The sequence below is a fragment of the Seriola lalandi genome, unplaced genomic scaffold, assembly GCF_002814215.2.
Source record: "Seriola lalandi dorsalis isolate HSWRI2012SDOR001 ecotype SW California unplaced genomic scaffold, Sedor1 jcf7180002054908, whole genome shotgun sequence".
Lineage (NCBI taxonomy): Eukaryota > Metazoa > Chordata > Actinopteri > Carangiformes > Carangidae > Seriola > Seriola lalandi.
The window spans coordinates 433319-461289 of NW_019525460.1; the positions used below are offsets into that span (position 1 = coordinate 433319).

At 43.9% G+C, this 27971-nt stretch overlaps 1 protein-coding gene across 3 annotated transcripts; it reads right to left on the reverse strand.

Annotated features, from left to right (window-relative positions):
• On the reverse strand, positions 1–27967 carry tbc1d4 (TBC1 domain family, member 4). Of its 3 annotated transcripts, none has more exons than XM_087169730.1 (23): positions 26862–27967; positions 20783–20911; positions 20463–20700; positions 19985–20229; positions 18748–18837; positions 18112–18216; positions 17783–17915; positions 17559–17650; positions 17272–17382; positions 15867–15989; positions 15270–15329; positions 13035–13249; positions 12400–12552; positions 9785–9942; positions 8697–8909; positions 6939–7100; positions 6658–6816; positions 6295–6395; positions 6031–6174; positions 4778–4937; positions 4413–4582; positions 3458–3634; positions 1–2741 (listed from the first exon to the last, which is right to left on the reverse strand). In XM_087169730.1, exons 1-23 carry the CDS (start codon positions 27258–27260, stop codon positions 2511–2513), a joined length of 3768 nt encoding a protein of 1255 aa, XP_087025856.1. In that variant the 5' UTR covers positions 27261–27967; the 3' UTR covers positions 1–2510. The 3 variants fall into 3 exon arrangements, with proteins under 3 accessions (XP_087025856.1, XP_023286413.1, XP_023286416.1); XM_023430645.2 differs by having other exon boundaries at positions 13035–13252; XM_023430648.2 differs by lacking the exon at positions 12400–12552 and having other exon boundaries at positions 13035–13252; positions 26862–27962.
• Positions 27968–27971: the final 4 nt, after the last annotated feature.

Consider the following 27971-nt stretch of genomic DNA (forward strand, 5'->3'; position numbering starts at 1 on the left):
AACAAGGCATGGTGAGGTTTATTGAAGAATTCATGACAGTTCCTTTGTGTAGCCCTCATGTTGACAGTTTCTTAAAACACAGTGATACAAGCTCTATTTAGTAGTCAGGACTCAAAGCACCTGATGTAAAATGAAGACCCTTCACTGACTACGACGAAATGCTTTACATTAGATATCGACAAAACGGTCTATCTCCGATTAATAGAGAATAAAGGCCATCATAATGTTTGGCACTACTTAATAAGCTGAGAGGAAATAAACAGTGTGTAATGATGAGTAAACAAGTCGGCCAATGGTCTTTTTCTTTAGTGTCAAGTTTTTACCGCCAATATTTGGTATCTTTTCAAGCTTTTATCTTAGTACAAACCTTAAGAATGCTGAGCAGGTGTAGTGACAAAAAGGTTATCACATTTAACAAACATCACAGCATTTTGGGTGAATTCATTCATTTTTGAGAAAAACAACCACATCTTTGGTTCCACGGTCAATTTCTATGCTGCACAAATACACTAAATAAGCAAAATACGGGCAAAGAGGCAGGAAAGCTGTCAGCAGCACTGTATCCTACATATCCTTCAACAGATTTCAAGATGAGTTATTTGATGTTTCACTTGCTGAACTGTCGAGAGAATCCCTGCTGTTCAGAGGCGACCATTTCTCTATTATTTATGAGGAGTTTGGTGCAAACTTTTTCAACGTCACCTCAATTACCACAAGAACATTTCACCCTGACAGGGAACGTCAGGACGGATATATCAACCTATCAAACTTTGTGTGAATTAGCTCCTGTAACTGTAGCAAAAGTAGGCGAGTGCTCTGGGTATATGCAAACATGCAGGACTGCTAAACATAAACATATCGTACTGCATGCCAAAGGACTTAGGTCTGAGAATAAAAGCTTTACGCTGAAATAGACATGAATGTGTCACCACAACTTGTCACCAAGGACAGGAAGACCGACAGACACTGTGAGTAAGTGATTTCTGTCTTGACAGACATCACCTTGGTTTAAATGTTGAAGTGTTTTATGAAAGCCCAGGACTGTTTTGCTTTCAATCAGAACTGGCAACGGTGAGTCAGACACGGAGGTGGGATAAAACAAAAACGAGGAGAGAGCCAGGGACACTCTTTGAATTCATGTGAACTGTCTGCCTATGCACTCAGCCAGTTCACTGCACAGCTTGTGTGTATGTGTGTGTGTGTACATACACTGAGTAGCTCAAAAGGAAACTGGAAATGTCTTTACATTCTCATTTCCTTTGCAGTCTCTCTACTCACCTAAACCCTTGATTTTCACTGCAAACTGTACAGAATTGCACATGTGACCAACAACAATGCAACTGCTGATATGTGTTGTCTTGAAACCTTGAGCCATGCAACACTGCTGTAAGAGACGCTCCTACTTCTGTCATAACCTTGGGCTGACAAAAAAACAAAGAGTCATACTGACTTTTTCAAACAGAGGCATGTGTGGTACATTCACATCGTTCCTCCACCTTCCTCTGTGAACTCTACCTCAAGTGTCTGAACGTGGTGCTAAAAACAGGGGCGACACCGCGGTCAGTCACACAGGAAACTGAGAAGGCAGACAACCTCACATCCTGCCTGAGCTTTGGAAGAAACACTTCCTCCTTAAAAGCAGCAAGTGCAAGCGCTACAGATCTCTCACGTGAAAGGCAGTGGTGTTGTGCCGAGTGATGAGCAACAAGATAGATAGTATACATCCCCTGATAATCAAAGCCTAATACGGCAGACGTGCGCCCACGTGCCTCTGTGGTGAAAAACAGAATATTATCTCGATGATCTTTGGAGGGAAATTACATTCACAAACATTTCAAGTGAATAAAAGGAAATAACAAAGCAATGTGATTAGCCTGAGGCAGCGTTTCCATCACAGACACGAGTTCAAAAGCAACAAAAACAATGGGGTCTCAACTCCAGGATTATGCACACTGGTAATGGCTATACGTTGAACCTGAGGTCCAAAGGATTGTTTGCCAGCAGGCACCTTCTGTTCACTGCTTTTTGTGGAGCTACTGAGACTGGTAGTAAATACATCAAGGCAGTGCTCAAAAACATTTGCACAGGCAGACACGTTTCTCACTTGTGTCAATCTAGAAAATATGCCTGTGATTGCTAAGATTTCTGAACAGGGAAGGATGCTGTGCGTCTTGATCTCACCTTCAAACTGGCAGTGACACAGATGAGACAGAACAGCAGCTCTGATCCACGGATGGAGCAGTCTGTTTGCTAATGTAACTGAAACCATCCTCCCACAACTCTGTTATCTGCTGACAAATACCACGTAGATACTTCCCATACAGTCTGCACATCTCAAGTCCAGACATCACACATTTACAAAGCGCTGCTGCTCTTGTGCAGCAGTACAACAACAATAGCTGTGGAGCTCAGCAGCCTTCCACTAAAGCAGTCTCCATTTGTTCACTTCAGTCTCTGTCTGTGCGTCCGCCCTGAGCAGCCAGCCCCCCCCCCCCCCCCCCCGGTTGCCATCAGGGCTTCTTGGCTGCAGTTTTGGCTTTCCCGTTGGGTCCTGTTTTGATCTGGGTCATCTCCACATCTGTCAGGGTGTCAGGGGGAAGGCACGAGCGCATGCGTTCAATGGTCTTCTGGTAAGCTGCCCTCTCCTGCTCCAGAGAGCGAATCATGTGCTTCATTTTGCTCTCCCGAGAAAGGAAGTTCTCCACGCTCGTCTCCAGCGTCTGAATCTTCTGCCGTGCAGCCTGGAGGACACAGACATTGTACCTCACAAAACGCAGGGTAGAACACAAAGAAAGAAATTTGGACAGAGGGGAGACTTTTTTTTTTTTTTTTTTTTTAAAAAGCTCAGGAGATACAAATACTAAAAAGTCAACTACAAGTTAACACTATTGTGACTTTGTTCTGGGATCCCATTTAAAAACCTCAACAATGAAGTGCAATCAAACATAAATGTAGTTAATATAGAGCCAGTGGCTTGTTTAAATGACTTGTTTAAATACTGTAGTAACAGTTATCCAACACCATGATGCTGACAGTCCACTGAATGTTCTCGGTCGCATCAGAGATCAGAGCAGCTCAAAACTTTCATTAATGTGAGGACCATGAGGTGTGACTTCACCAGATTTGCATACTGTTGCTCAGTATACAGTATTTTGACATGTATACAGCTTTCAATTCCTTTGTCTTTTCTATCATTTCCACAGTGTTTTTAATCTTATATTTTAGCGCCATCTATGGGTAGTCTGAGATACTACCATCAGAAACTGTCGTGGATGTGTAAACAACACGACAGAGTCCCTCACCACCAGTCCATCCATCCAAAGAGGGAAGTATAAACTGATAACTTAATAACTTCCCACATGTAACTGCTTCCCAAAATCATTTAAACTAATGTTTATCAAAGGTGATGGATGAGGAGATGGTCTCACCATGGAAGTCGGATCCTTCTCTTCCTTACCTGAAGTTTTTCCAGCAGGTCCATGTTCTGTTTCTTCAACTGCACGTTTGTCTTCTCTAGTCTGTCGAGCCGGTCCGAGTCGTCAGGCAACGGTCCGGCATCCAACATCTCATCCTGAAGGACGTGGTACTCCACCTCATAGGCATGCAGCTGCTTGGAGATGTCCATCTCCATTACCTGGCAAACAAAAAGGTCACACATCAAGACAGTTGCCCTGCAATAATAAGTTCACTATTTACTCCTGTTAGTATAGTGTCCAGCTGTTTTGGGGTAATTATTTAGCCCTTTTCTTATATTAAGGATATATATTTTGTGACCAATTTTAAAAGATTTACATCTTTACTAGGAACAAATGGGTTGGAGGCTGAGAAGCAGGAAACTAACCCCTTGTTGGTTTTGGTCTTTTCACTGGATTTGTTGACAAAAGAAAAATATCTAAACTTACCCTTTAATGTTAATAAGCTAGATAATATTTGCACAATTAACTGACAATCAAATCTGAAAAACTGACATCCAAAATTAAGTTTTAAAAGTAGACTATTGTAATAAAACTAAATTGGACTTTTGATGACTGTGGCTGAATTTGGTATTATCTTAAAAGACTGCACAGAGGGAAAGCAATTCTTCCTCTATATACTGTAAATACACATTAAATCAAAATGCCATTGATAAAGTTTTATTTGCAATAACTTTGAAAATAAAAATACCAGGTGGAGTAAATGAACTGACAGAGCCTACTACAAGAATGATTACAAGAATAATGTTGGTCTTACAATATGCTAAATAAGTAATGTTGAACCTTTTACAGACCTTTAACACATTTTCCACCATCACAAGCACTGAGGAGCTTTTAACCCGTGACCAACCATGCAATATGTATTACGTTTCCATGGCTCACTGGGCTTAATTATTTGGAAACCTGAGACCGTATTTCATTGAACTTCACACTTTGTACCTTGGCAATGGTCTGCTCCATTTGTGTCTGAGTGAGAGTGGGAAGTGTAGTTTTCAGATAGTCCACAATGCTCTCAAAGCTGTCACACTCCACTATCTCCCCCTCATGGCTGCTCAGCAGACAGAGGGCCACTTTAAAGATCACTTCCGTCCCCTGGGCAAATACAAAATCTGAAAAAAAAGAAAGAGGAGAAAAAAAAATTCAAACCACACACACAAGCAAAACACTAATACTTTACACACTTTTACCTTTAAGCTGTAATTGTTATGAGGCTATTTAAATGCCAGCCTCTTTAGAAAATAGCATTATGCTGATAAGCATTTGTGTGTGAGCAAATGCAGGGGGCCATTATTCTAAAAATATACCAAAGATGCGAGACACGAAGCCGAGAGGGAACTGCGAGGCGAAGAGGGTGAGGAACCACGGCGCTGCGTAGAGGCTCGGGCAGATCTCGTGCTCCTCGAAGTGATTGTACAACTCGTGGTGGTAGTCGTGTAACAGTCTGGAGAGCTGGTACATCTGAACCTGGGATAACACAGACACACAGTGTGCACAGGCATAAACACTCTCGTATTAATGCACGTACAGGTCGAAACAAGCTGTGCCAGAACAAATTGGCGTATCTGGATCTGCAAGGGAGAGAGTATCACAGCGCTAAAAACAATTACCAGCTGTCAAATGAACCTTTACCCAAGCTCCTCTAGTATTGCCAGTGTTGTCTTAGAGACTTGCTCAGACACGCACATGGAGGGCCAAGCATTTGACGAGCAATACTAACTCTCTTGCAACACATTACAATGACCCTGACAAGTGCGCCAGTGGAATGCACGGCAGACAGAAAAGAGAAGCAGAAGTCAGGTCAAACTAAGATTAGCCTGTTATCTGTCTTTCAGTTTCCTGACAGTTACATAAAAACATACACGGTACCTTTATGTCCTCGCACTAAACCCACTGCACAGAGGAAGAAAAAAACAAACAAAAACGGCACAAATCCCTCTCGTCTTTGAAAATCTTTGGGTCGGTCTTGCGGCGTGAGGGAGAAGCGGTGCTCGGACAAATGGTTACCTGACACGGATTAAACATTACCACGCCTGCTGACGCTTTCGCCCAGGTGAGGTCAGCTGATGTTTAACTGGAGCTAACAGAGCAGGCACATACAGGCGTGGTTTGAATAAGAGGTGGAGACACTTGACTGCTGTTTGCTCTTGCTGACTAATAAGCCACATAGGTGAGAGGCGAGCTGGGCATCTTTTACAGCAGGCCATACTGTTTTTAATGGGTTAGACACTTGTACAATAGCATTTGAATTTAAAATGCCACAATGTGTAATGATAGCTCTTTTATTCTTCTGAGCTCAAATGCTCAAATTATTCAGAGCACATGTTTTTGAGAATGAAAATCGGGACGATCCTGTGGTGCAGTACTATGTGTTGCTGTTTAATCCCAGCGCCCTTTGGTCATATCTATGTGTTGCTGTCTATCACGGTGTCTTCTTTGATACTAACAGTGGGTGTTCTTGTTATGTCTGTTGTCTAAGCCTAAATTATCTTGCAGGGATGAAATGTAGAGGGTTCTGCTGCTGTGTTGAACTGGTCCTCCCACTCATTCGACTACTCACCTGCAAAGACACCATGTCAGGTCTGTACTGCCGCCTGATGCCGAGGTCATACATCAGGTACTTCAGCATGTCAAAGGCCTGTTCCTCGCTCATGTGCAGGAGCAGCACTCCAGCCACGAAGCTGATACCCTGGCAGTAGCCAACCTGTGTGGCACAAAAATATAAGAGCGCACGCCACGTACAACCAGTTTCATGACATTCGCCACCACGATCACACGCCAGTGAAGTGATTTACTGCGGGGAAACAGGATTATGGTTATGTACCTCTGTATCCAGCAGAGAGTAGGCTTTGAGGAGGTTGTAAAGGGAAAGCTGCCCTGCACCCAGCTGGGCTGAGAAGTACTGGTGGGTGGGGAAGGTCCGGCCTGAGGGGGAGGGAGACAGATGATATTAAGCTAACATGACAAGAAGAGGCAGTTCGCCCATGGATAAGTAATCGTAAGGAGAATAACAACCAAACTACTTCTCCTACAACACCTACAAATAATCACAGCTTCTACTCATAGAGCAACTGAGGCTGAAGTTGTCTTAAAACTTTTTCCTTGACATGGATCAGTCTGAATCATTTTCCCATGTCTGAACTAAATAAAACCCCATTTTTTTTGTTTTGTACAGTCGTGTGCACACCTAGATCCACCAGAATGGCGTGCTGCTGTGCGGTGAGCTGCTTCAGCAGGTCATGGTAGGGGGTGTCCGGGGCATGCTGGCGCTGGGGCAGCCTTTGACGCAGCCGGTGCTGATGGGAAAGGAGCAACCAGACCTCCCCGCGCCTGCTCTTGGGAACACCTGCACACAAAGATGAAGATTATATCTTCACTATCCCTTTCTCTCGCTTTCTTTCGCACACAAAAACTTAGACACACACACACACACACACACACACACACACACACACACACATCTATCACCTTGGCAGAGTACGCGGTACATCTCCTCCTTGTCTTGTGGGACTGTTGTTCTGCCTGGGGCAGTCAGTTTTCTCTCCCACAATGCCTGTGCGTCTTTGGAGCACTGGCCCACTTCCTGGTAGTTGAGCTTCATCTTGCGGATGTGCAGCTCATCTCTGCTCGCTGCAGCGCACCCAACCCAATCAAAAAGAGATGACACAGATGAAATGAACACATTCAACATAATTTTATCGATTAAGATTTTCTCTCCTCGTGGCAGAAAACCAACACCAAAGACCAACGAAGGAGGCTGTACTAGAAAAGTGCGTTTGCTTTGGTAACACAGAATGTACCTGATTAAAAAAAGATGTCAAATCTGAGAGCAGCACCTTTTGCCACCAGTTACCATGGAAAGCCTACCATGTAAACACAAGCCACAATACCCGCATTAACATCAAAACTCCATCTTCACTATGCTGAAGTCATGAGAGGTACAAAGGACAAAAGAGACAAGAACACCATGAAGTATGATCGTCCCTGAACATGCAAGCAAAATAAGCTGAATTGAATGAATATAATAACCAACACCCAAAATCATGCAAACCATCTGCCTTGATCCCAAGGGGCTCCTTTTGTATCGCTTACCTTCTATTGAAAACGGTTATTCACAGTTAGGTCCTCAGACCAGCATTGGTGTCATAGTAACAAACAAAGGGAAAGAGATGTATTGGTATAGTGAATCATTAAAGGCTACACATGGCAGGTGCATCCCAAGGCTAAAACTCTTTCACTCCATCTGTTCTCTGGGAACAACATGTTAATGTGAAATGCTACAACATCATTTACGAGATGGAGTTTATATCATGCAACTACAATCATTTTAAAGATCTATTTCTGATAATAAAGAAGCTAATTAACGGTCCCAACTGGCCTCTACTTCCTCTTCCCCTCTCTATCCCCCCTCTTGTCTCCTGTTAACTTCCTGTTAAGGGGACAAGTGGTTGTGAGGAGAGGAGTGGAAAAAAAAGGAGTGCTTAAAAAAAAAAAAGAAAAAAAAAGAAAAAGGCTTTGGAATGCACCCTAAGTAACCTTGGCCATTAGAGGGCGATGTTTTGCCAAAGCTACTGTATATCCTGTTATTTTACTGAACTATGAACTAATAGTGCTGCTACTGTTGGCTTCTCAAAAAAAAAAAAAAAAGGAGAATTAGTTTGCATGCACTTTAACCTACTGAGTCGATGAAATGTTTGTGCATCTGCGTTGTGTCTGAAACGTGTGTCAGTATGAAGGACCGCAACGTTTAGCTCTAAATATAACTGTGCTCCAGAATCCCAAACCAACACGGCAACGTTTGACCTCTCAAAATAAACAGAAATGAAAGCTTAAAGAGTCGCTTACTTCTGAGCCTTCAATCCCTGTCCACGCTCATAAAGCCTCAGCTGGGAACAACAAGACTCCAAGTGTCAGAGAGTGAAATTTTGATGATAGGTGAGGAAAAGGGACAAGAGTGGAAGCTCCCACTGTGATAAATTTCTTCATAGGCTGATAAATCTTAACAATAAGAGCCAGTGTGAGCAGATTTCAAAAACTACAGCCTCATGACAAATTATAAATACTCTGTGTCTGCAGAGAAACTAATGCACTAAACATCAAAGTGAATGATCGCAAACAAGACTACAGACATTGTGTTCTTCATTTTTGTCAGTCATGTGACCAAAAGAGGGATTTGTTCAAGGTTGATTATCATACTTTATATGCATAGTAGTGACTGATACTCACCCTCCAGCCTCTGGTTCTCCTTCTCCATGCGCAGCAGCAGGATCTGCTGGTGGATGGCAGTCTTCCATAGAGACCGGTAGTCAGCCCCCTTCTTCTTAGGCCTCCCCCCAGACAGGGGGTCACCCGTCGGCGACAGCAGACGCCCGAAAGGGTCCAGACTTGAGTCCGAGGAGCGAGGAGAGAGAGGCAGCAGCTCCCTTGCATCAGAGTGATCTAAAGCATCAATTAAAGTACACATGGAAAATAGATTTTTAACTTACATTTTTTTTGTATGAGCAATGAATCTAATAACTGTCTGATATCAGCCAACTCTGCATCACTACAGAGCTTTCCAGCATCTTCTAACTTGTTGTTTGGGTTTGACAGCATATTGGTTGTATGGTTTAATCTACCACTCTCATCAGCCCTGTTTCCTGCAGCAGCAGCAGCCACTGTAACCCATTGTGATGCTAACTGAGCAGCATCAAACAGTTGGTGGAGACAAAACTGGGGCTACAAAAAGAGTGCACATATTATCGGCACTGTAAAGCATTTTGGATGAAGGCATATAAAATGAAAACCTCTATTTGGGATGAGTGAGGATCTGTGCTTAACAACAACAAACATAGGCAATTCAAATACGGCTGCTGAAGTCATGTGACCGGTTTTCTCAGCGCAACACCACTTTTATTTTGATTTGCCTTGATACAGTGCACCACTGCACTGAAAGCAGCATTTACAAAATAAAAAAAACAATCACACAAAGCATGACTGACAATTTTGTGATGTTCGTTCCAAGATTCACTGAATCTGAGAATAATCTGCTCGCTACATTTCTTTAAGATTCCCTGAGTGAGCTAGGAAAGACTATTCTAAAGACAAGAACAGGTAGGAGGATTACTGTTGCATTCATCTTACAAGGATGAAGTGGGAAAATACCTCTTTCCTTTCAACCTTTACTGCTTTCCACATGTATTATTGCAATTTAAAAGTCAAGAATCAAATGTTCCTCCTGCCTCGTTCTCATTTTCTATGCACTATTCAGACCATATTCATTGTGCATCATGTTGTGCCTTGCCTGAACTGCTAGAGGGATTTTGTTACCAGACCTGGGTGCTGCATGGATGCGGATGGCTTATTCATCGGCGAAGCGACTCTCAGGAAGATCTTCTGTCTCCAGGAGACCCTGCGTGGGGTCGGAGGGAAACCTCCACTCACTGAGTCACTGCTGCACCCAGACAGGGTCCTCTTCCTGCCTTCCCCATTGCTACGAGAGAGGACAGCAGCGTCACAGACACCCGATAAATCAGTCAGGTGTCATCTGACACCAGCGCTCCTTCAGCACTCTTTTACAAAATGCAGGCACACACGTACTCATCCTTCAGTACATGAGCACAAATACTGATCTCATCTCACACTTAAGAAACCTTATGCAAGCTTCTCATCTCAGCTTCACCGAGCTGATGAGAAACGGTCAAGATTTACCTGAAGCACACGGATGAAAAACATGCGCCGATTCCCGATATCCTTGTTAATAAAGCAACAGTTCACCATTAGTATGTAAAATGACAACAAACGTCAGCCACACAAACAGCCAAGAAGTTACTTTTTTAGTACAGAAGAAAACTTGAGCTGCTTGGGGTACTATTACTAGTATCTCTATTATTAGTATCACTTTTGGTTCACATTTACATCGAATCATTTGGCAGATGCTTTTATTCAAAGTAACTAAAGAAGTGCACAGCAAGTGCAAGTTAGGCATAGTATTGAGTCATAACTGAAAACCTTTAATTTCACACCTACCAACTCACTAAATGTGGGTAAAAACTAATTACACATTATTATAAAAGAAACGCTTGGTCAGTGCTCTGCCAAATCTTAAAGGGCCAATTTTGATGGTGCAAACAGTGTTTCATCATATGTGCAAAGGCAGTGAGGGTCTGTGAAGTCCGCCTGCTGTTTGTTCTAACATGCTGTGTGCTTTATGCAGAAGAGTTTGTGGTATATAATAAGTCAAATATGGTGTTTGCACCATGCAACTACCAAACCCTACAGCAACAAAACAATTTTTTTGTTTAAAGTACAATGAGAGCAGCTTTTGCAGATTGGGTTGCTTATACTGCACATGTGACACTTTTCATTATAATGTAATTATCTGAAATATTACAGTAGATGAACCGTGTCATGGTGTTTGTTCTCTGTTGCTCAGTCTCTTCCTCTCTTGACATTTTGCACTGCAGTTCATGAACAGCAGCAAAATTAAATCTGACAGTTATTATATTATTCATTTGTACAAATAAATATGTTGAATTGCTGGCCCCGGATCTACTTTATTTATAAATTACAACCATTTTTGGGCATCAACATTCAGAGTACATTATATCAGTTATATGTTCAAATAAAATGTTCAGTACTCAAGCAATTTCATGAATACCGTGTACTTCAGATTACGTTCTACTTACATTCAAGAAACAAGGTTTTAATATCATTCACTGAGGATCACTTGAGTTACTGTAGATAATAAGCTTGATCAGCAAGCAAGTGCCTGCCTGATCATGTGGGCAAGAAAAACAGGAAGTGACCTTGGACTGAGACAAATGTCACAGAGACAAGGATTTTGCTCTTACAGGCTGTTCTGCACATTTAACATCGCCTCTTTAACAGATTCAAATTCCTCACTTGACATATTACCCCCTTCATGTTTTCCTGTCAGTCAGGTCATGAAGAAATGTCGCAGAAAAAAGTCACCGGGGTAAAGTAAGCTCAAAGCGCAGCAAAGACGTAAACCTGGCTGCGAGTATGTTGACATCTTCGGATTTAAATACCCAGCAGGTCGAGACTTCTCGACAAGTCGTCTTTTGAACCTGCTCTTATTCAACATCGCAGGCAGAAAAAGCACGTCTTGCTCCTTTTGCCGCATTATCAATGCAAGTGCTCGGGAGATTGGAGCGCTGTCAAAGGAGAAAAACATCCTGTGGATATGACATTTTACAATAGTCGGCTTCCACTGAATCTCATTCATAATGGAAATGTTAACCTTTACGATCTGCCAACCAGACACCTAACCCTGTCAAGGCGGCGCCAGGAGATCTACAGACTGTCAGGCACGTCCACGGCATGTCGCGTTGTCTTGAACATTCTATATTAGTTGATTAATTACTGCAGCTGAATATTGACAGCAACCTTTCAGAATAAACATATCACTTGACTTGAATCAGCATGATGCTAAGAGTAGCAACCCTAAGGCATTGCGAATACGACTGGTCAGGAGAGGTGGTGGCACAAGTGTGAAATGTCGTTTTATACAGTAAAGGCCATAAATCCAGGTTAAATACAGTTTTGCCGTGCAAAAAAAAAAAAAAAAAAAAGCTTCAAATTCACATGCAAATGCCACAAGAGAGGGGTGTATCAGCATCCCCTTCAACTTCTGAGTGAAACAGGAAGAGGGCGAGTCCAGCAGCAGAGACGATGGGGAAAAATAAAGAAAGAGCTGGAAAGTATCTTTACTAATAAAAAGTTGCAGTGGATAGACAGGAAAAGAGTACAAAGATACAGGGACAAAAAAGGCGAGTGTTAAAAGGTTTGACAGCCAACATGTATGCGGCTACTACCATCCCAGCAAAGACCAGTTCGTCCCTCCCACCCATCTCATCCCCTTAATCAAAACCCTGGCTGGTGCGTTTGGCTCTAAGCAGGGGGGTTTTGTCTGAGCAACCCCTCTCACCTCTTGAGACTCCCACTGTCTGCCAGGGAGCCCAGGGAGCCCAGGGAGCCCTGGTAAAAGCTTTTCAGGAAAGTGGGAGTGGAGAAGGAGGAGGGGAGGCTGAAGGAGGACTCGCTCTCCGAAACGCTGCGCTTTCTCAAGACCGCCACGGGACTGGGCGAGCCAAACATGAAATGCCCACAAATGGAAAACAAACATTACACAAAAGAAAAAGCCTTTTGGTCGGAGCACAGAAAAAAAAACAAGGAGGAACTCATGAGGGATCAAAACAGTGACAGGAAACGTGTGATGCCATTGTTCAAGGATAGAGAAGCGGGAGGTAGAGAGATTTAGGACTGATCAAAGTGCTGCAAATAGATCACATTGTCTGTGTGCACATCAAAGGTCAAAACTAAATATTTAGTTAGTGCGAATCTGATTAAAAGAAAAGCAACATGTTCTGATTTTTTTGGCACAGTTAGCATTAGCGATATCTTCAAACAAAACAGAAGCTCACCCTTGCAGAAAGAAATTTAGTAGAATTCACTCATCAAAACATCAACTCCTGCAACGTTTGCATTTTCTGCACTGATCACTCCTTTCTCCCAGAGGTTCAAACTAGCAACGCAGTGACCGACAGGTGAAACTCAAGTTACCTGCTCTGCAGAAGCTCTGGGTTAACAGACTGCTGTCTGCGCAGCGGCGCCTGTTTGCTGACGCTGGCCGGCTGACCCTCGAAGGAGATGCGTTTCTTCACAGGTGGATGGCTGAAGGTGTGGGCACGCCGACGGAACTGCAGGCCGCCTTCCGGGTCGTCATCGGGGAAAGCGGGAGGGGAACCCGGAGGGGAGTGACCAGGGGATTCCTCATCCTGCTGAGGAGGGAAAAAAATGTAAAAGGGAGAAAGATGTCAGCGCTTAACTGAAACCCTTCAAGAGTAATTCATATTTATGAGATTCTGATTTTTTTTTTTTTTTTTTAAATATGGTTGGATTTTCTGATCTATCTGACTCTGACTGAGTGAAAAAAAATGGCAGAATAATGACAAGATAAACACATAATACAATCCCAAATTCCACTAAAATATCATGTATCACTATGTAGGTCAATAACCTGGGAAAAAGCAAAATGATTCACTCTAAATCACTCTAAATGTCTAGTCAAACCACACACAGCTACTAATTCTATTTCAGAGACTCAGCCTGAAGCCAGACGAAACACTCAGTGACTCAAGTTACAGGTCTGCACTCACCTAGCCAAAGACACCCCACAGCAAGGCTCAGTCCAGGTTCAACTTTCCTCTCAACACTCTTAGACTTCACTGTGGCTTCATGCCTGGCAGTACAACCCCCACACATCTATTGTATTCTAATGGACAATGTCCTGTGACTCACAGCATCACACACTATTGGCGGGGAGGATCTTTGTCGACGAAACTCCACATGAAAACCCTGCAATCTCCTCCCATCATGCTCTTGGAGTCCTCCCTCGACCGCGATATTTGAGTTGCTTTTTTAAATACTTGAAGAGAATTTTTTTTTTTTTTTTTAAACTTCAAGGTCTAATGGAACGACCTCAAAAGTCCCTGCAATGACAATCACATTGCAGATCACAAAAAGGTCAGTTACATCTACCGCACACATGTAAGTCGCGCTGTCAGCTGAATGGCTTAATTGTGATTTGTACATTTGAGGAAACTGATAAGATGAAGTGGCTGAGATCAGACACCCGTGCAGCGCGCCGTGTCCTGTGACAGGGCCGAGAAGAGGAAGCCAGGACAGGCATGGCTCAGCAGATGCAAAACAAGCTGGACATCCTGACTTGGATTTCCTGCCTGCCACCGGCATCCTGACACAATCCCCATATGACCACTCACTCGCTTAATGACAGGGCAAACAACATTCTTCTGATTGTTAGAAATAAAACACAAGGGCAGCACCTGAGAGTGAAGAAGATCCTTATAAACACTTACTTGGAAGTGCTTATGAAACTAACAACAATACCCGCTCTTTATAAGTAACAAAGTTTTGGTGGCTTGGTGGTTTAACATCACAAGCATCACATCCTTAAAGGGGAAACTTCAAAGATTTTACACATCAAAGTCCGTTTACAGGTCTTGCGGAGTACTTCTGCATGTGTGTAAAAAGTTATATAAAGCCGTTTGTGGCCTCGGCGGGAGACGCGTGAAATCTGATGACGAAAAAACGACAAGTTAGTTGAGTTAGAAACGAGACCTAGCAGACCTCTGCAGGCCGCTCCTCATCTCTGCTCGAAGGCTAGAGGCTCGAGATTACATTAGCCGCCGCTAACACCCAAATCCATGACCAAACTGTCGGAGACAGATGCAATGGGGGTAATGTAGGCACTGAGTTTTGACCAGAAAGAAAAATAAACAATATATTTGGTTCTGTTGCATCGATTTCGATCATTTCATCTTTAAAACATCCTTTGTGCATCTGACAATGTGACAGGAGTGTGTGTGTGTGTGTGTGTGTGTGGGGGGGGGGGGTTTAGTGGGACTACATCACACCCTCACTCCACATTCTGCACAGCAGTGACGCAGTGGAGCCAACAACCCCAAATGGTTCATGGACAGCTCTGTAAACACACTCCCTGCCGCACAAGTCTGTCTTCTGGCCAATGCATCTTCATCATGAAAACTATGTGGGAATAACTAACAGTGTGGAATCGTGTATCCATGTGAGAGGAGCGCTGTTGGCAGCCTCCAACTGCTGACACCAATGAAAGTGAAAGCATGCTTATCTTCCTTTCCTGAGGACAGAGTTGGAATATAACATGCTTTTAAGAGCCACTGAGTAAAAAGTGAGAATTCCCAGAGTCCCCCGAGCGAAGCCCTGGAAACTCTCTGCTTCCTCCACAAGGACACTTACTCTTTCAAAACTGCCAATGCTTCCCATGCTTCCCAGGCGGCCCCGCATTCGGCTGGCACCCTGGTAACAGAGGTGATTACACAATATAAAACAAGTTCTGGAAATACAAATGGAGAAAAAAAAAAAAAAAAAACATAAATCATTAACAACGTTTTTACACAACCATTTTTTCTGTTATTTACAAAAAATAATTGTTTTTGGTATCGTTGGTAATAATAACATTAACAAGTGTTTAGTTTAGTTTAGTCTCTGAGACAATAACAGATGGCAGCAGAGGTGTCAGATTGCCTGGGTCCTTCTACTGAGGAATTATTGTGCTGTCTCACTGGCAGATATGGGTCAATCCAAATCCCTTGTATGGCAGTGGCACAGAAACAACTGAGCAACTGATACAAAGACTGAGCAGGAAGACGCTTGAAGGTACACAGCACAGTGACTATATTCAGTCTGGTGTGGTGGAGGAGTAAGAGGCAGAGACGGATAAACTTAGAGAGGGAGAGAAATGGTGAAGATAAAACGAGCAGGAAATTAAATAAAGATGAAATTGGTGGGGGGGGGGGGCAGAAAAGGAAATGTACTCTCTCTGCTCAGACGCACCCTTGCAAAGATGTTCTCTAGTGAGCTGGTGAGGGAGGTGCGTGCTTTATTCTTGAGAATATCAAGTTTGAAGCGACTGCTGGTGGCGGCGCCGTCTGCTGCTGCCGAGCTGTTTGCTGCATTCTGTCAGACGACAACAAAAGGACAGAGGACAGAGGAAAGATCAACACAGACACGATTAATAAAATGTGACTGCCATGATTAGTAAGTACACAAACTCAGTGTTACCCATACTGTCGCAGACCCACATGGCCAAGGCTGCGGGGAGTAGCCTACGGCTGCTGGTTGCTTCAGTAATAGCGGAACTGTTGTTGGAGCTCTGCCGTTTGAGTGATAATATTTAACATACAGGCCCTCAGGCGAGATCATGGGATAGATGATGGGTAGTGCTCAACTTTACGTTTAAAGTTAACATTTGTGGGAAGAGAGCACAGAGGGGTGAGACACTATTCTGAATAAAGTCCATTCCTTTTCAGAAGCCTTTAAAAAGCTCCATATTTTTACACTTTTCCTGTGTTTTATTTGAGGTGTTGATCCATAAGAAGATATATTTGTGGTTTTAAGAAGCACAAACCACCTCAATGTAGTATTACACCCCCCCTCTGGCTGCTCTCTGGAGCTCTAGTGACAACAGGTCGGTGACCAAAAAAATAGCAGATTTCAGGTAAACGTTCAGAGAAACCAAATCCTGCAAGCCCGGATGGTGGGTCTGGGTGGGTGGGGATTGGGGCATGGCTGCGAGCGGTGACTGCTTTTGTTGTCACATCACCAGAAGTCCGTAACAGCTCATTTTAAGCCACAGTTTCTCAATACAGACTGTGTGCATTCCCCTGAGCGCTAACGTAGCGCCTACACCTGCTTTATAATCAAGAAAGACATGGAAATCTCCATGGAAATTGACTTTTCTGACCATCTCTTTGACCAAGGCTCTTAAAAACCCTTTAGGCATTCACGCTATACATTTTAAAGAAAACGTTGTTTCCGCACTGGGGCGGATTGTAGCTGAGTGTGAAGCGGCCGGGATGAGTGTCAGCACCTCCAAGTCTGAGGCCATGGTTCTCTGCCACAAAACGGTGGATTGCTCCCTCCAGGTTGGGGGGGAGTTACTGCCCCGGGTGAAGGAGTTTAAGTATCTTGGGATAAAAGCGGTAAGATGGAGCGCGAAATGGACAGGCAGACTGGTGCCAAGTCACAAATAATTTCCAACACTCCCCCCTATTGTCATGAACTCTAGTAGTGACTAAAAAAAACTGAGATTGCGAACACAAACAGCTGAAATGAGTTTCCTCCTTAGGGTGTGTGAGCTCAGCCTTAGCGAGAGGTAGAGCTGCTGCTCCTTCGAGTCCAAAGGAGCCAGTTGAGGTGGTTTTCAAACATCAGCCCTGCCTACGGGAAAAGTGTTTACCTGAGGGGCTTCTCCAATGTGAAGGTGGGACTTTTGTTTGGTTTCACAAAGGTGTCTCAGATGGAGAATCACCAGCTCGTTCTCCTCTTGGTCTGACTCGGACTTCAGCTTCTGCACACACGGACACACAAACACCCGAAAACCATGATGGAAGAAAAACACTGCTTTGAAGCAGATGCAACATTTGTATAAATACTATAAGTAACTGTTTCTAGCAACGAATCACCAAAAAACTGTTAATATGTCACTAGTTTTTCAGGCTTCCTGTAGGCAAAGGCGAACCTCACCTGAACTCGCTCAAAAATCTCCGCCTGCTCATTGTCAGTCAGCTGGGAGAGATATTTTTGGATGGCTAGCTTCGCTCTGGGTGGATAGAGACCTAAAAACAGAAGAGGAAATAAGACTTCTCTTCCATCTAGCTTTAACTCTGAGAAACAGGCCATGCATCAATATATTCATAAGTCAAGGCGGAGAGCAGTGCAGGATGTGTGACTGCGTTCATGTGGCTTACCTTCAATCCGCTCGCAGAGCTTGTGCAGGTCATGCATTGGGCAGGCTTCACACAGCTGGACCTGGGTTTTATTGCTTTGTAAGGCTGCTGCTGTAGTGAAGGCCTGCTTCAGCGTCAGCATCACCTCATCTACCTGACACACACAGTCAAACGTGGGGAGAAGACACAGACACAGACACACACACACACACACACACACACACACACACACACACACACACACACACACACAAAGACAACACAGACATTTTAGGGGAGATTACAATAAAAAAATATTGAGTGAAGATAAAAAGCTGAAGTGATTTTCAGTGATGTTCTGTGCGACTCACCAGGGACTCACTGGCACACTGGAACACATAGCAACAATACTGACTGGGACCAGGCTCCGATTGGTCCCGACAGATGAAACCAAAATGGTCGGTCTGCTTGATGCCCTGTGTCAAAGTCGAGACAAACAGGAAACTAGAATAAATCACAGTGAAGGACGGCCATACTTCTGTATCTGTGTATTCAGTCAAGCTTTACAAATGATAAAATAAAACTGAAACTAAGAACAGCACATGTCACTGACACCATAATGGCTTTCAACATTGTCCATTTCCATTTTCCATTCAATTAGTAAAAGCACCATTTTGCTCTTACGAGACACTGCATTATCTTTATGCAGGACGCCCATTTAAAGGAATGGGATTGCATCGAGCAGTAATAAAAAAAAGAAAAAAGAAAAAACAGAAAAAAGAAAAAAGGGAACAGATTTCTACATCACTGATAAAGATGTCATTTGCCATCAAATTAAGGATTGAACATAAAAAGCCTGCTGCACTGTAAAGACGGGCACTAATGTATTAGATGTCTCGGAAAAGCAATGGATGAAATTAGTCCGACCTTATCCACTGAGTAGGACTGCAGCAGAGACACAAGAGAGAGGCTTTTAGTGTAAATACGACGAGTAAAAATAAACCAACCTGACAGCAGGATGAGATATCTTTGAAGTTCTTCTCCAGCACCACTGTTTTACTGTCTGGACTTATGAGGTTTATTTCAAAACGCCCCACCTGTGACACGCAAAAAGTGCATTTTGGTCAGACACATAAAAAAAAACAATAACATGTTCAGGCTGTTTGTAGATCATGCATATAATAAGAGGATAACAGTTTCACCTATCTCATCACAACAACTATGACTGTTCTCAGACCTGTTCAATGACACACACACACACACACACACACACACACACACACACACACACACACACACACACACACACACAAAATCAAGGTCAACAAGTCTGCACCAACGATTTTTCCCATAATTGACTGCTATGTAGAGTATCATATTGAGCGTTGTGCTCTAGTTTTTAAAATTAGCTTCATGAGGAAATGGGCATGGTGTGTGAGGAATGGCAGCTGGCTCGCTCAGCAGCCCCGCATGCTTTTCATAAGGCGGCGGCCATACGTTTACACAGGAGGAGCGCCGCGGTCACAAATTCTACTCGGGAGTTACAGCCTCTTTAACTTCAAGCGGCAACACGAGGGCCGAGCTGGTCTGTACTTTATAACTGCCAGCGCACGTGCACATAAAAATGATTTGCAGTAATGAGAAGCTCAGAGGGGGAACTGAGCAAGCACCCAAGCTGCCGTGGCAATCCACGCTTAGGCTAGCAAGCATTTGGTTTTCTGGTGTGACAGGTGGGATCAAGTTCTTCAAGACAAGTTATGACTTGGAACTAATAAAAAAAAAAAAAAAAAAACATCTTCTCACTGACAAAGGAGTATATTTAAAGTTCTGCCCATAAACCTCAAAAAACCTCATAAACACTACAAGTTTGGACTCAGTCCAAAAGAGAATAAAACATCCTTATGACTCAGATCAACTGTAAATTGTATGTTGTCCATCTACACCACAATCACACAGAGTACTCATTCATTTTAGTTAACTGCAAAAATGACTGTAATTCAAATATAACAGATCTCTCAGTCCAGGCCGAGCACTTGAAAGCATACTAAGCCATAGGTTTTAACGAGAGGACATTGCTGTGATGATAAATCTTCTCAGTGTCAACGGCCTGACAGTCTGCAGTCAGCCAGTAAGCTGGACTCAGAGATAAGATGCCTCTGAGCCGCTGTGCACATTCTGAAGCCAAGACATCAGCAAAACTGCAGCATCAACATTGCCACTTTTCGTGGAAATGTTTGTCTTTACCTGGAAGAGCATGGTGCGGTTCTTGTCTGCATCAGACGGCTGAACGTGGTTTGGTGCGCTGGCATGTCTGCGGCGTGTGGGGCCCTTGATGACGCCCTCCCCTGGCTTCTTCTGCAGACTCCCTGCCAGGCTGCTGCAGCGCGTGCGAAATTCCTGAGGCTCCTCAAATCCAGAGTCCTCCAGGATGCACTCGGGGAACGCTCCTCGCAGGCTGCTCTGACTGGCGCTATTGGAGAGGCTTTTACCTGTGTATCCGACACAGATACACCCGAGTGTTTATTTAGATTCATGTTGAAATATGATAAAATGAAAGAATTTCTCCCACTGTGATAATGTGCCGTGCGAGAATGGTAAGCTTGACAAGCGTAGCAACGGTAGCTAAGGACTGGGAAGCTTCAAGAGCGTGCGACCGAGCGTCGTAAATCTCTGACTAAAGCTACTTGCTGATTCAGCTTTGACCTTTTGTTACTGCCTTTACCTCCACCTCTGGTCACGTCCTCCACTCCAGGAACTTCTGGGTCTTCCATCCTCTCACTCAGAACAGAGGAGAGTGGGTCTGCTTCTTCCCCGATGAGGAACTCTACAGGGGCGTTCTCCGTGGACCCTCGCTGCCCGTTCAGCAGGCGCAGGCGCTTGCGCTCCACCTCATGCTGACGAAACTTATCGATGCAATCATCAATGAGGGTGGATGGAGCCTTCTTGTGCCCGACCGTCACCTGGAATCCAACGGCATCCATTCAGTGACCTTGTATAAATGGAAACACACCATATATCTGAAGCGTATGCACAGATTCATACCTTGCCACAGTAAAGCACTTCAAACTTCTGGGAGTTGTAGAAGGCCTCGTCAGCTTCCTGTTTGGGCCTGGCATCTTCCTTTAGGGCGGATTTGGACACTTGGCGAATGCTGCTGATCACCTCAGGGACCTGTAAGAAAGGAGAGAGGAGAGAAGGGATATGATGAATAGGAAAACATTAACAAGGAAAGTCATAACAAAAGAGAAGGGGAAGTGAGGTGGAACCAAATACCAGGGGATATTTTCTCTGCGGCTCATCCTATCATCCAACTCACCACATTAACATCAACAGCAATAACCCTTATTACCTAGAAAAGTTCAAGTAAAAAGCCCAAATAGATTGTCCTCCGTAGGCTACAGTGAACCACCCTTCACATATAAAATAGTGCCATCATATCAGTACAGGTCTAATGTAGACAAACCGAAGTCAACACAAAACAAGAAAACTATGTTCATATGGCATTTCCAGTTGGCTCAGGAACTTGATCTGACAGGCAAATTACATGACCTGACGTAATGGTTAAAAACAAACACAGTAAAAGGTTTGGACTAGCATAAGCTAGTCAACAATAAGGACAGACTAAACATTACAATGGAGTCAGAACAGGGCAGCCAGCCAGGGAACACCCACACTCTGTGGGACAGAAGACAAAAGGAAAGAAATCAGAGACTTGAAGGTCACAGAGCCAGTTTCTGCTCCACCGTGTTAGACACTTGCAACTTGTTCAACACCTGCAGGAGCAGCCAGCGTCAAATAGGAAATGTATTTTTTGGTAACTTGCCTCCAACAAGTCAAGACAGAAAATATGAGCAAATTCTTCAGCGGTACTTGAGAGTGCGAAAGGCAGTTCAGTTTTTAGGCACTTTTTGCAATTGAGAGCGAAAGGGAAAGAGAGCAGTGAATTATTGCTTCACTAAAATGCTGCTCCCTGAAAAGCGAGAGTGACCCGAACCAGGGCCACAGCCAAGGTCAGCCAAATACTGTGTTTAAGACAACAAGGAGCGCTAAAGCAAACAGTGGCTGCACACACTGCACACACCTCCTATGGTATCCGATAAGAGCTGTGTACTGACTGAGCAAACATATGTAGAGCGGGGAGGGAAGTTATGCAACAATATACTTCAGAGGTGTGAGCAGAACTACATAGAAGCGAGAGGGGCAGACAAACAGGAAAGGAAAGACTGGGAAGAAAATAAAACATCCTGAGAAAGTCTGACCCTGCTCTTCACAGAAGCCCGCTCATGTACGAGACACAGAGATGAAAGACTTGTCCGCCATATTGCTGCTGTGGCAACATGAGCTATTTTAAAGCCCCATTTTTCCAAGTCCCTGCCTTCCCAAGGGCTGAGCCGTGCATGGCTGGTGACAGAGGACTGTATTGAGATGAGGAAAAGGGCAGGTGATGGGGGCGGCGGGTTCTTGGTCATACATACTCAAGCCTGTTTTTCACTCAAACACACTTCTGACCTGTGTGATTCACTTTCTAACTGTTAGCTGCCTTATTTTTCAGGAACCGTCAAAGAGTCTTTTGAGATACTGCAGACCTAAAAGCCGCCAAAACCAATGTCTGCACCGAAATATCAGCACAAAATCACTTAAAACATGCAATTCACCAGTTGTGAAAACACAGTAGCTTTGCGGAGTAAAGGGCAGTTCTGCGTTGGCGAAAGCAAGTGTTGACACTACAAGGTCGAGATAATTCAGAGGCCTTAGCGGCTGAGAATCACAGCTGCACTGTCTGTTCTGTCATGCAATTATGTGTCCTGCATCACTTTACCGCAGAGGAAAAAATGACAGCACTTTGTTAACATTTAAAGGAGCTGCTGGATTATACATGAGTAAGATGACGCCACCCCACCATTAATTATTTGTAGTCTACCCAATACAGAGCCAGCAGAGGTGCTCATTCCTTGGGTGGAGGCAAGCACAGACAGGCAGAACGTTGTCAGGGAGTAAAGCATGTGTGTTTCACTGGGAACCTATTCAAACATGTCCTCCCACTCCAACGGTTCTTCATGCTGGTTTTTATGTCTAATTTTCACCTATCATTGCCTGGCTTTATAAAATAATATCAGCAACACTGGTTGTGATCCAAAGCTTGTCTACATAAACCAGCGGCCAAGCACGGCTTTAGAGCTTAGGAGAAAACAAACACAAGGATTGTCCTCTCTGAGCTGGTAGAGTCCAGAGCACTCTGAGCGCACGGCTCATGTAATGTCAAACCTCCCTACAAAAGGCCCTAAGAACATCTGATCAAACAGTCGCTGGCACGGAGTTCTGCTGCCCTTATCGGCACCATTAGGTCCAACCACAGGGAAGCAGTGAGGACCCAACACACTCGCCCGCATGATCTGCGATTAGGCCTAATTAGACACACAGGTTATCACTGTGTCAATAGAAGATAAGGATGAAAACAGACAGAGACAGAGAAATGGAAGTCCGCATTTCAGACCAGCAGCAATACAAGATTACATGCTTTTTAAGTTAAAAGTAATCGATGTAAGTTCTTGCGGAATTACTAGAGATACATTTTAAAAATTCGATTACAGCTAAACTTCCTACGTACAAAATTCAAATGTCTGATTTCAACAAGTTAAAAAGAACTGAATCAGAAACTATGAAATATAAGCAACTAAAAAAAAAAAAAAAGTTGCTTATTATTAAAACTTCAAAATAAATATTCTTGCTTTAGTACACAAAACTGTGTTTATGTGCCTGGAGCTCTGATTCATTCTGAAAGCACTTCACTGTTGTCACGTTTGTATCCAAACCTCACTACAGCTACTGCCCTGTGTCCTCCCAGTGCTTTTCCATGTGCCTGAGGGAAACCTGTGTGCCTCAGTTTAACAAAGTTTATGTCCCGACTTAAAACAAAGCAAACAAAGGCTCTTGTGTCACCTAAACATGGGGCGGGAGCTCATATCAGAGCTGGAAATCATTGTGTGTCAAGACAGTAGTGAAACAAACTGGCTTTTCCTTTCAATCCGTGCAGTTTTATTTTCTTTTTCTTTTCTTTTTTTTTTTGGGCGTCAAATAACACGTGATTTTTCCATGGTGTACGTCTGTATTATGTCATTATAAACTGACAAAACACCGCCAGCTCTCTGTTAGTACAAGTTAACTCTCATGATTTGCTGACAGTGTAAAAAGAACTTACTTAATCCTGTGATTTGCATGGTCAAGCCAATGTACAATAAATCTAAACAGAATTAACTGCAAATAATGGAAAGGATTGGCTGTGACAGTGTTTTGTGATAATATGGAAGCTAATGAAGGCACCATTTTCAAGCAAAGTCAATGTATCCCTGCTCGGATGTGACATGGAACAATATTCTATTCACTGTTGAGGATGACGGCACTCTGTCAGACTTTATCATGACAACCAGATAACAATCTCTGGTCTTTCATGTCTTGTTTAGCAAGAAATGTGATCATGTTAACAGATAGTGACTGGGCCACATCACCTGCCGTGGCTGACAAAAGGTCAGCACAGGTGTGACAAAGGACAAGCTTGTCAACACCACGCAATGGCGGAGAATGGAAAAAGTCACGTTTGTGCTTTATGATAATACAGATGGATAAAAAAAAAAGAAAAAAAAAGATATCCATGTGACCTAGTGTAAAAGCTGATAGGCAGACAATAATGACCTTTCATCCCACTTTGGCTTTGAAGCACATGAATGTCTGATGTCATGTGCATCACTCTTGGCCCGACTTGGCTCATGAGCGTGTCCCACTGTCACTACGTGCCACTGAAGGATGAACAGCACTCGCAAGTCAGCAGAGGGTCACCCAGTGAGTGAGGCCACCGTGGTCCAGTTCCAAGTCAGAGCAGAGGTGGAAAAACACACCCAGGGCTCGTGGTTTACACTGTACAGGATCAGACTGTATGTCACTGGCTTGATAATGGCAATACTGAGTCAGGTTGAATGCGTGTTAAATTTGTGCCTGCTGCCATGAGGCTGTAAATGAATGTCCCACACTCTGAGCCACTTCAACGGTTACATTTAACCTCTAAACGACAGTGTTTGTTTAACTCACTGTTTGATATTACGCTGGCAAAATCTTATGTCGGGCCTGTTGTCATGGATACCTCAATCAAGAGTCCACTTATGTCTGACTCTTAAAAAGAAAAATGGCCAGACCTTATGCATAACCGATTACAGCTGGATCAAAAACCTTTATAACAGAGACGAGGACTGAAGTTGTTTTTCAAGTTGAGGAAGTCAGACTTGATTGTCAGTGCCCGGCTTTTCAAAACAAAGGAACACACATCCATGTCTCCGTACAGACTTGGCTTTTGTTAGCATTTCTTCAAGTTAACCTCCATTTATTTCTATGCACACAAGATATACTAAACTGCACTTGAGCCAACTTAGCTTCTCTGCCCTTCAAGACATCATGTATGTCATTTTATTTTAACCTTTCACATCATATTGCATATTGCTACAGGCCAGGCATCTTTCCTCAGGGTTTGCACAATGTTCCCCTGTCATGTCCACAGCTAATAATAGATTTGAAAACACACCTGTCCCCCAAAAATAAAGCAATAATTTATCATGTCTTGAAAATCAGCTGGGCTGAATAGAAAATCCACAGTAGCACAATAAGAATGCCTGTATTATAAACAGGAAGTACCTGGCAAATAATCAAATCATCAACAAGGACTTCAGCAGGATGTTGTGTGTGGCAGCAGTGAATAACCCATGCATTCCACACGCTCCACCTTGCACATGTTGCTTGCTTGCTGGCTGCCAAACCAGTTTTTGTTGCGTAATAACGCTAGGCGAGGTATGTTCAAGATGCCGTCTTGCCTGCTGCAAACATTTGGGATCCAAGTACAGAGGCCAGACAACTTGAGAGTGTGTCTGCCTTGAACTTGTTGCGTCTTCTCAGTTTTGACTTACAGACACACTGCTTGCTCAGGCGCCTGCACATACCACAGGAAACATTATACAACGCAGGCACATATAAGACTGATGCAAAAAATTGTGCATAACATCTTATTTCTGTTTGTGAACAGTCTGTGAAGGTTTCCTGGTTCGTTGCAGAAACAAGAACGACGTGAACAAGTGTTTGACACTTCAGCTTGTGTTACAGTACATTACGAATCATGTAGACACAACCACAAACCACATGATTCATGTGTTTACACAAGAAAACACAAGAAAACTTCACTATCACAAACTCTCACTCAAAGCTTGCACATCAGTGCCACTGGGGTGAGCTCTTGAGCATGGTGTCAAACGCGTACAGTACGACCTAAAGTGCATCTCAGCAAAGACGAAAAAGCACAACTGCACATTGATTTTCACATTGACTCCCACCTTCCTGATTTTGACTCTCTCTTTGACCACAATTCGCTTTATTACTCAAGAGTGGCGTGCTGATCAGCATGTAAATGTGCTGACTCGATATTGTGTCTATACAGTTGTGGTTGTTATCACACCATAGGCACCAGGGAGATGTCTGATCCCCTAAAGAGGAAAAGCACAGGGATGGATTAACTTTACCAAAAATCCAGGGTGCTCTGTTCATCATCCTCCCTGACCGCTGGCCTAAATACTTAATACCAGAGCAAACATGTTTTGACTATTGACTAATCTGCTGTGTGTTTGAGATTAAATGACACAGTTGTCACCTCAAGGAGATTTTCAATTCAGGCTCTGCAGGTCATTCCTTTGTTTCGTGTTTACAGCAAAAGCAAGATTCAGGTCATCATAGATGGGTGATCATCACTGTAAATCATGAAATAATGTAGATTTATGAATCTCATATATAAATATATCTTATTTATGAGCTCCATAAACAAGACTTTTAATTTGAAAACCCTTAGGCATTCACTCTAAAAAAAAAACCCAGACATTACAGCGAGACAAATTGGACATATGAGCAGCATATGAGAGGTCAATGAAACCTCACATTGGGTTTATAATATTGCAGAAATACTGTGCAATTCAGAGTGAATTACACCCCTGATGCGCTTGTTTTGTCAGTCTGTTGTCCTTGGTATGAGGTGCGCTCCCTTACTGTTCCTGGCACAGCTGTGAGGGTATTTTTGGCACTTGAGCAGGCCTACCTGGTTGGGGTCGCAGGCCTTGAAGACGTGACAGGACATCTCGGACTCGGGGTTGTCAGGCTGACCCCGCAGGAGATAGGCAAAATAGGTGAGGTCATTGCTGTTGTGAATGAAGCGAGAGATGAGCTGTGCTTTGTGCTCGAATATGAAAACTGAAGAGTTGTTGCTGCTGGAGGGGACACATCGGACGAAGTGGGGGTTGAGGACCAGCTGAACTTCCCTCGGCTGCACCGCGGGGCCGCAGTCGCCTTTCTCGCTCCTCCTGCGGATCTCAGCCACCAGCCACGGCAGCATGGGCAGGGTGGTCCGCCTGTCCAGCGAGGACCAGCCGATGTAAGTCAGCGCGAACCTCCTGTCCGACTTCGGCGGGTGGTTCTCCTTCTCATCCTGACTCTCCATGTCGACCCAGCAGACTTTCGGCCGAGGCTCGTTGACAGCTTTTGCGGGACTAAAGACTACTTCAAAAAACAGTACCGATGTACCATTCCTTGCAACCAAGGTCGTGCGTAGTTGTGGTTAGTTTGCAACAGTTTCCATGTCCACATCCACAGTGAAAGTTCATACAACGAAGCAATTAGCTACGTGCACAACATGTGCTCGCCCTGTGGATCAGCTACAACACTCCATGTTATCCAAACCTCTCCAGATTCTCTCCACGATGGACTGTTTCCCCTCAAGGATTTCAAGTCAATTTACTTATATGGTTGTGTATTTGTAGTTTTCTCCCTTGCTCTGTTCCTCCACTGTTTGCATGGGCAGTGAGTCAAACGCTCAACAGTCCTGTACTGTACTGTCCCAGCCAGGCTTGCTTGCTAAAACGTGGCTTTGGATGGCTCCTGTGTAAACACAAGTCGCCCAGAGGAATCTGATTTCTTTGACGTTGCTCCTGAGCGCATAACGGGGCGACGCATTTACACAGTCCCAGCCCCAAAATCCCGCCTCACAGAAGCTCAGCTGGCACGGTCGCACTTTTCTTTCTCAGCGGTCTATAAAATACATACATTGATGCTTGTTTATCGCCTTTTAGTGCAACCTCCCGATTGTGGGTGATCCTTTCTTCCACAACGCCTTGGAGGCGGAGCGGCTGTCCGAGTTGACGATCCGCCCAAC

Excerpts from the sequence above, each read along its gene's own strand:
- tbc1d4 (XM_023430645.2), bottom strand. The coding sequence starts at position 27,260 with ATGGAGAGTCAGGATGAGAAGGAGAACCACCCGCCGAAGTCGGACAGG. Across the intron at positions 9,943-12,399 it reads GACAGTGGGAGTCTCAAGAG|CAATGGGGAAGGCAGGAAGA; the intron begins GTGAGAGGGGTT and ends CCTCTCTCGTAG. Across the intron at positions 8,910-9,784 it reads CGCATCCATGCAGCACCCAG|ATCACTCTGATGCAAGGGAG; the intron begins GTCTGGTAACAA and ends TTGATGCTTTAG.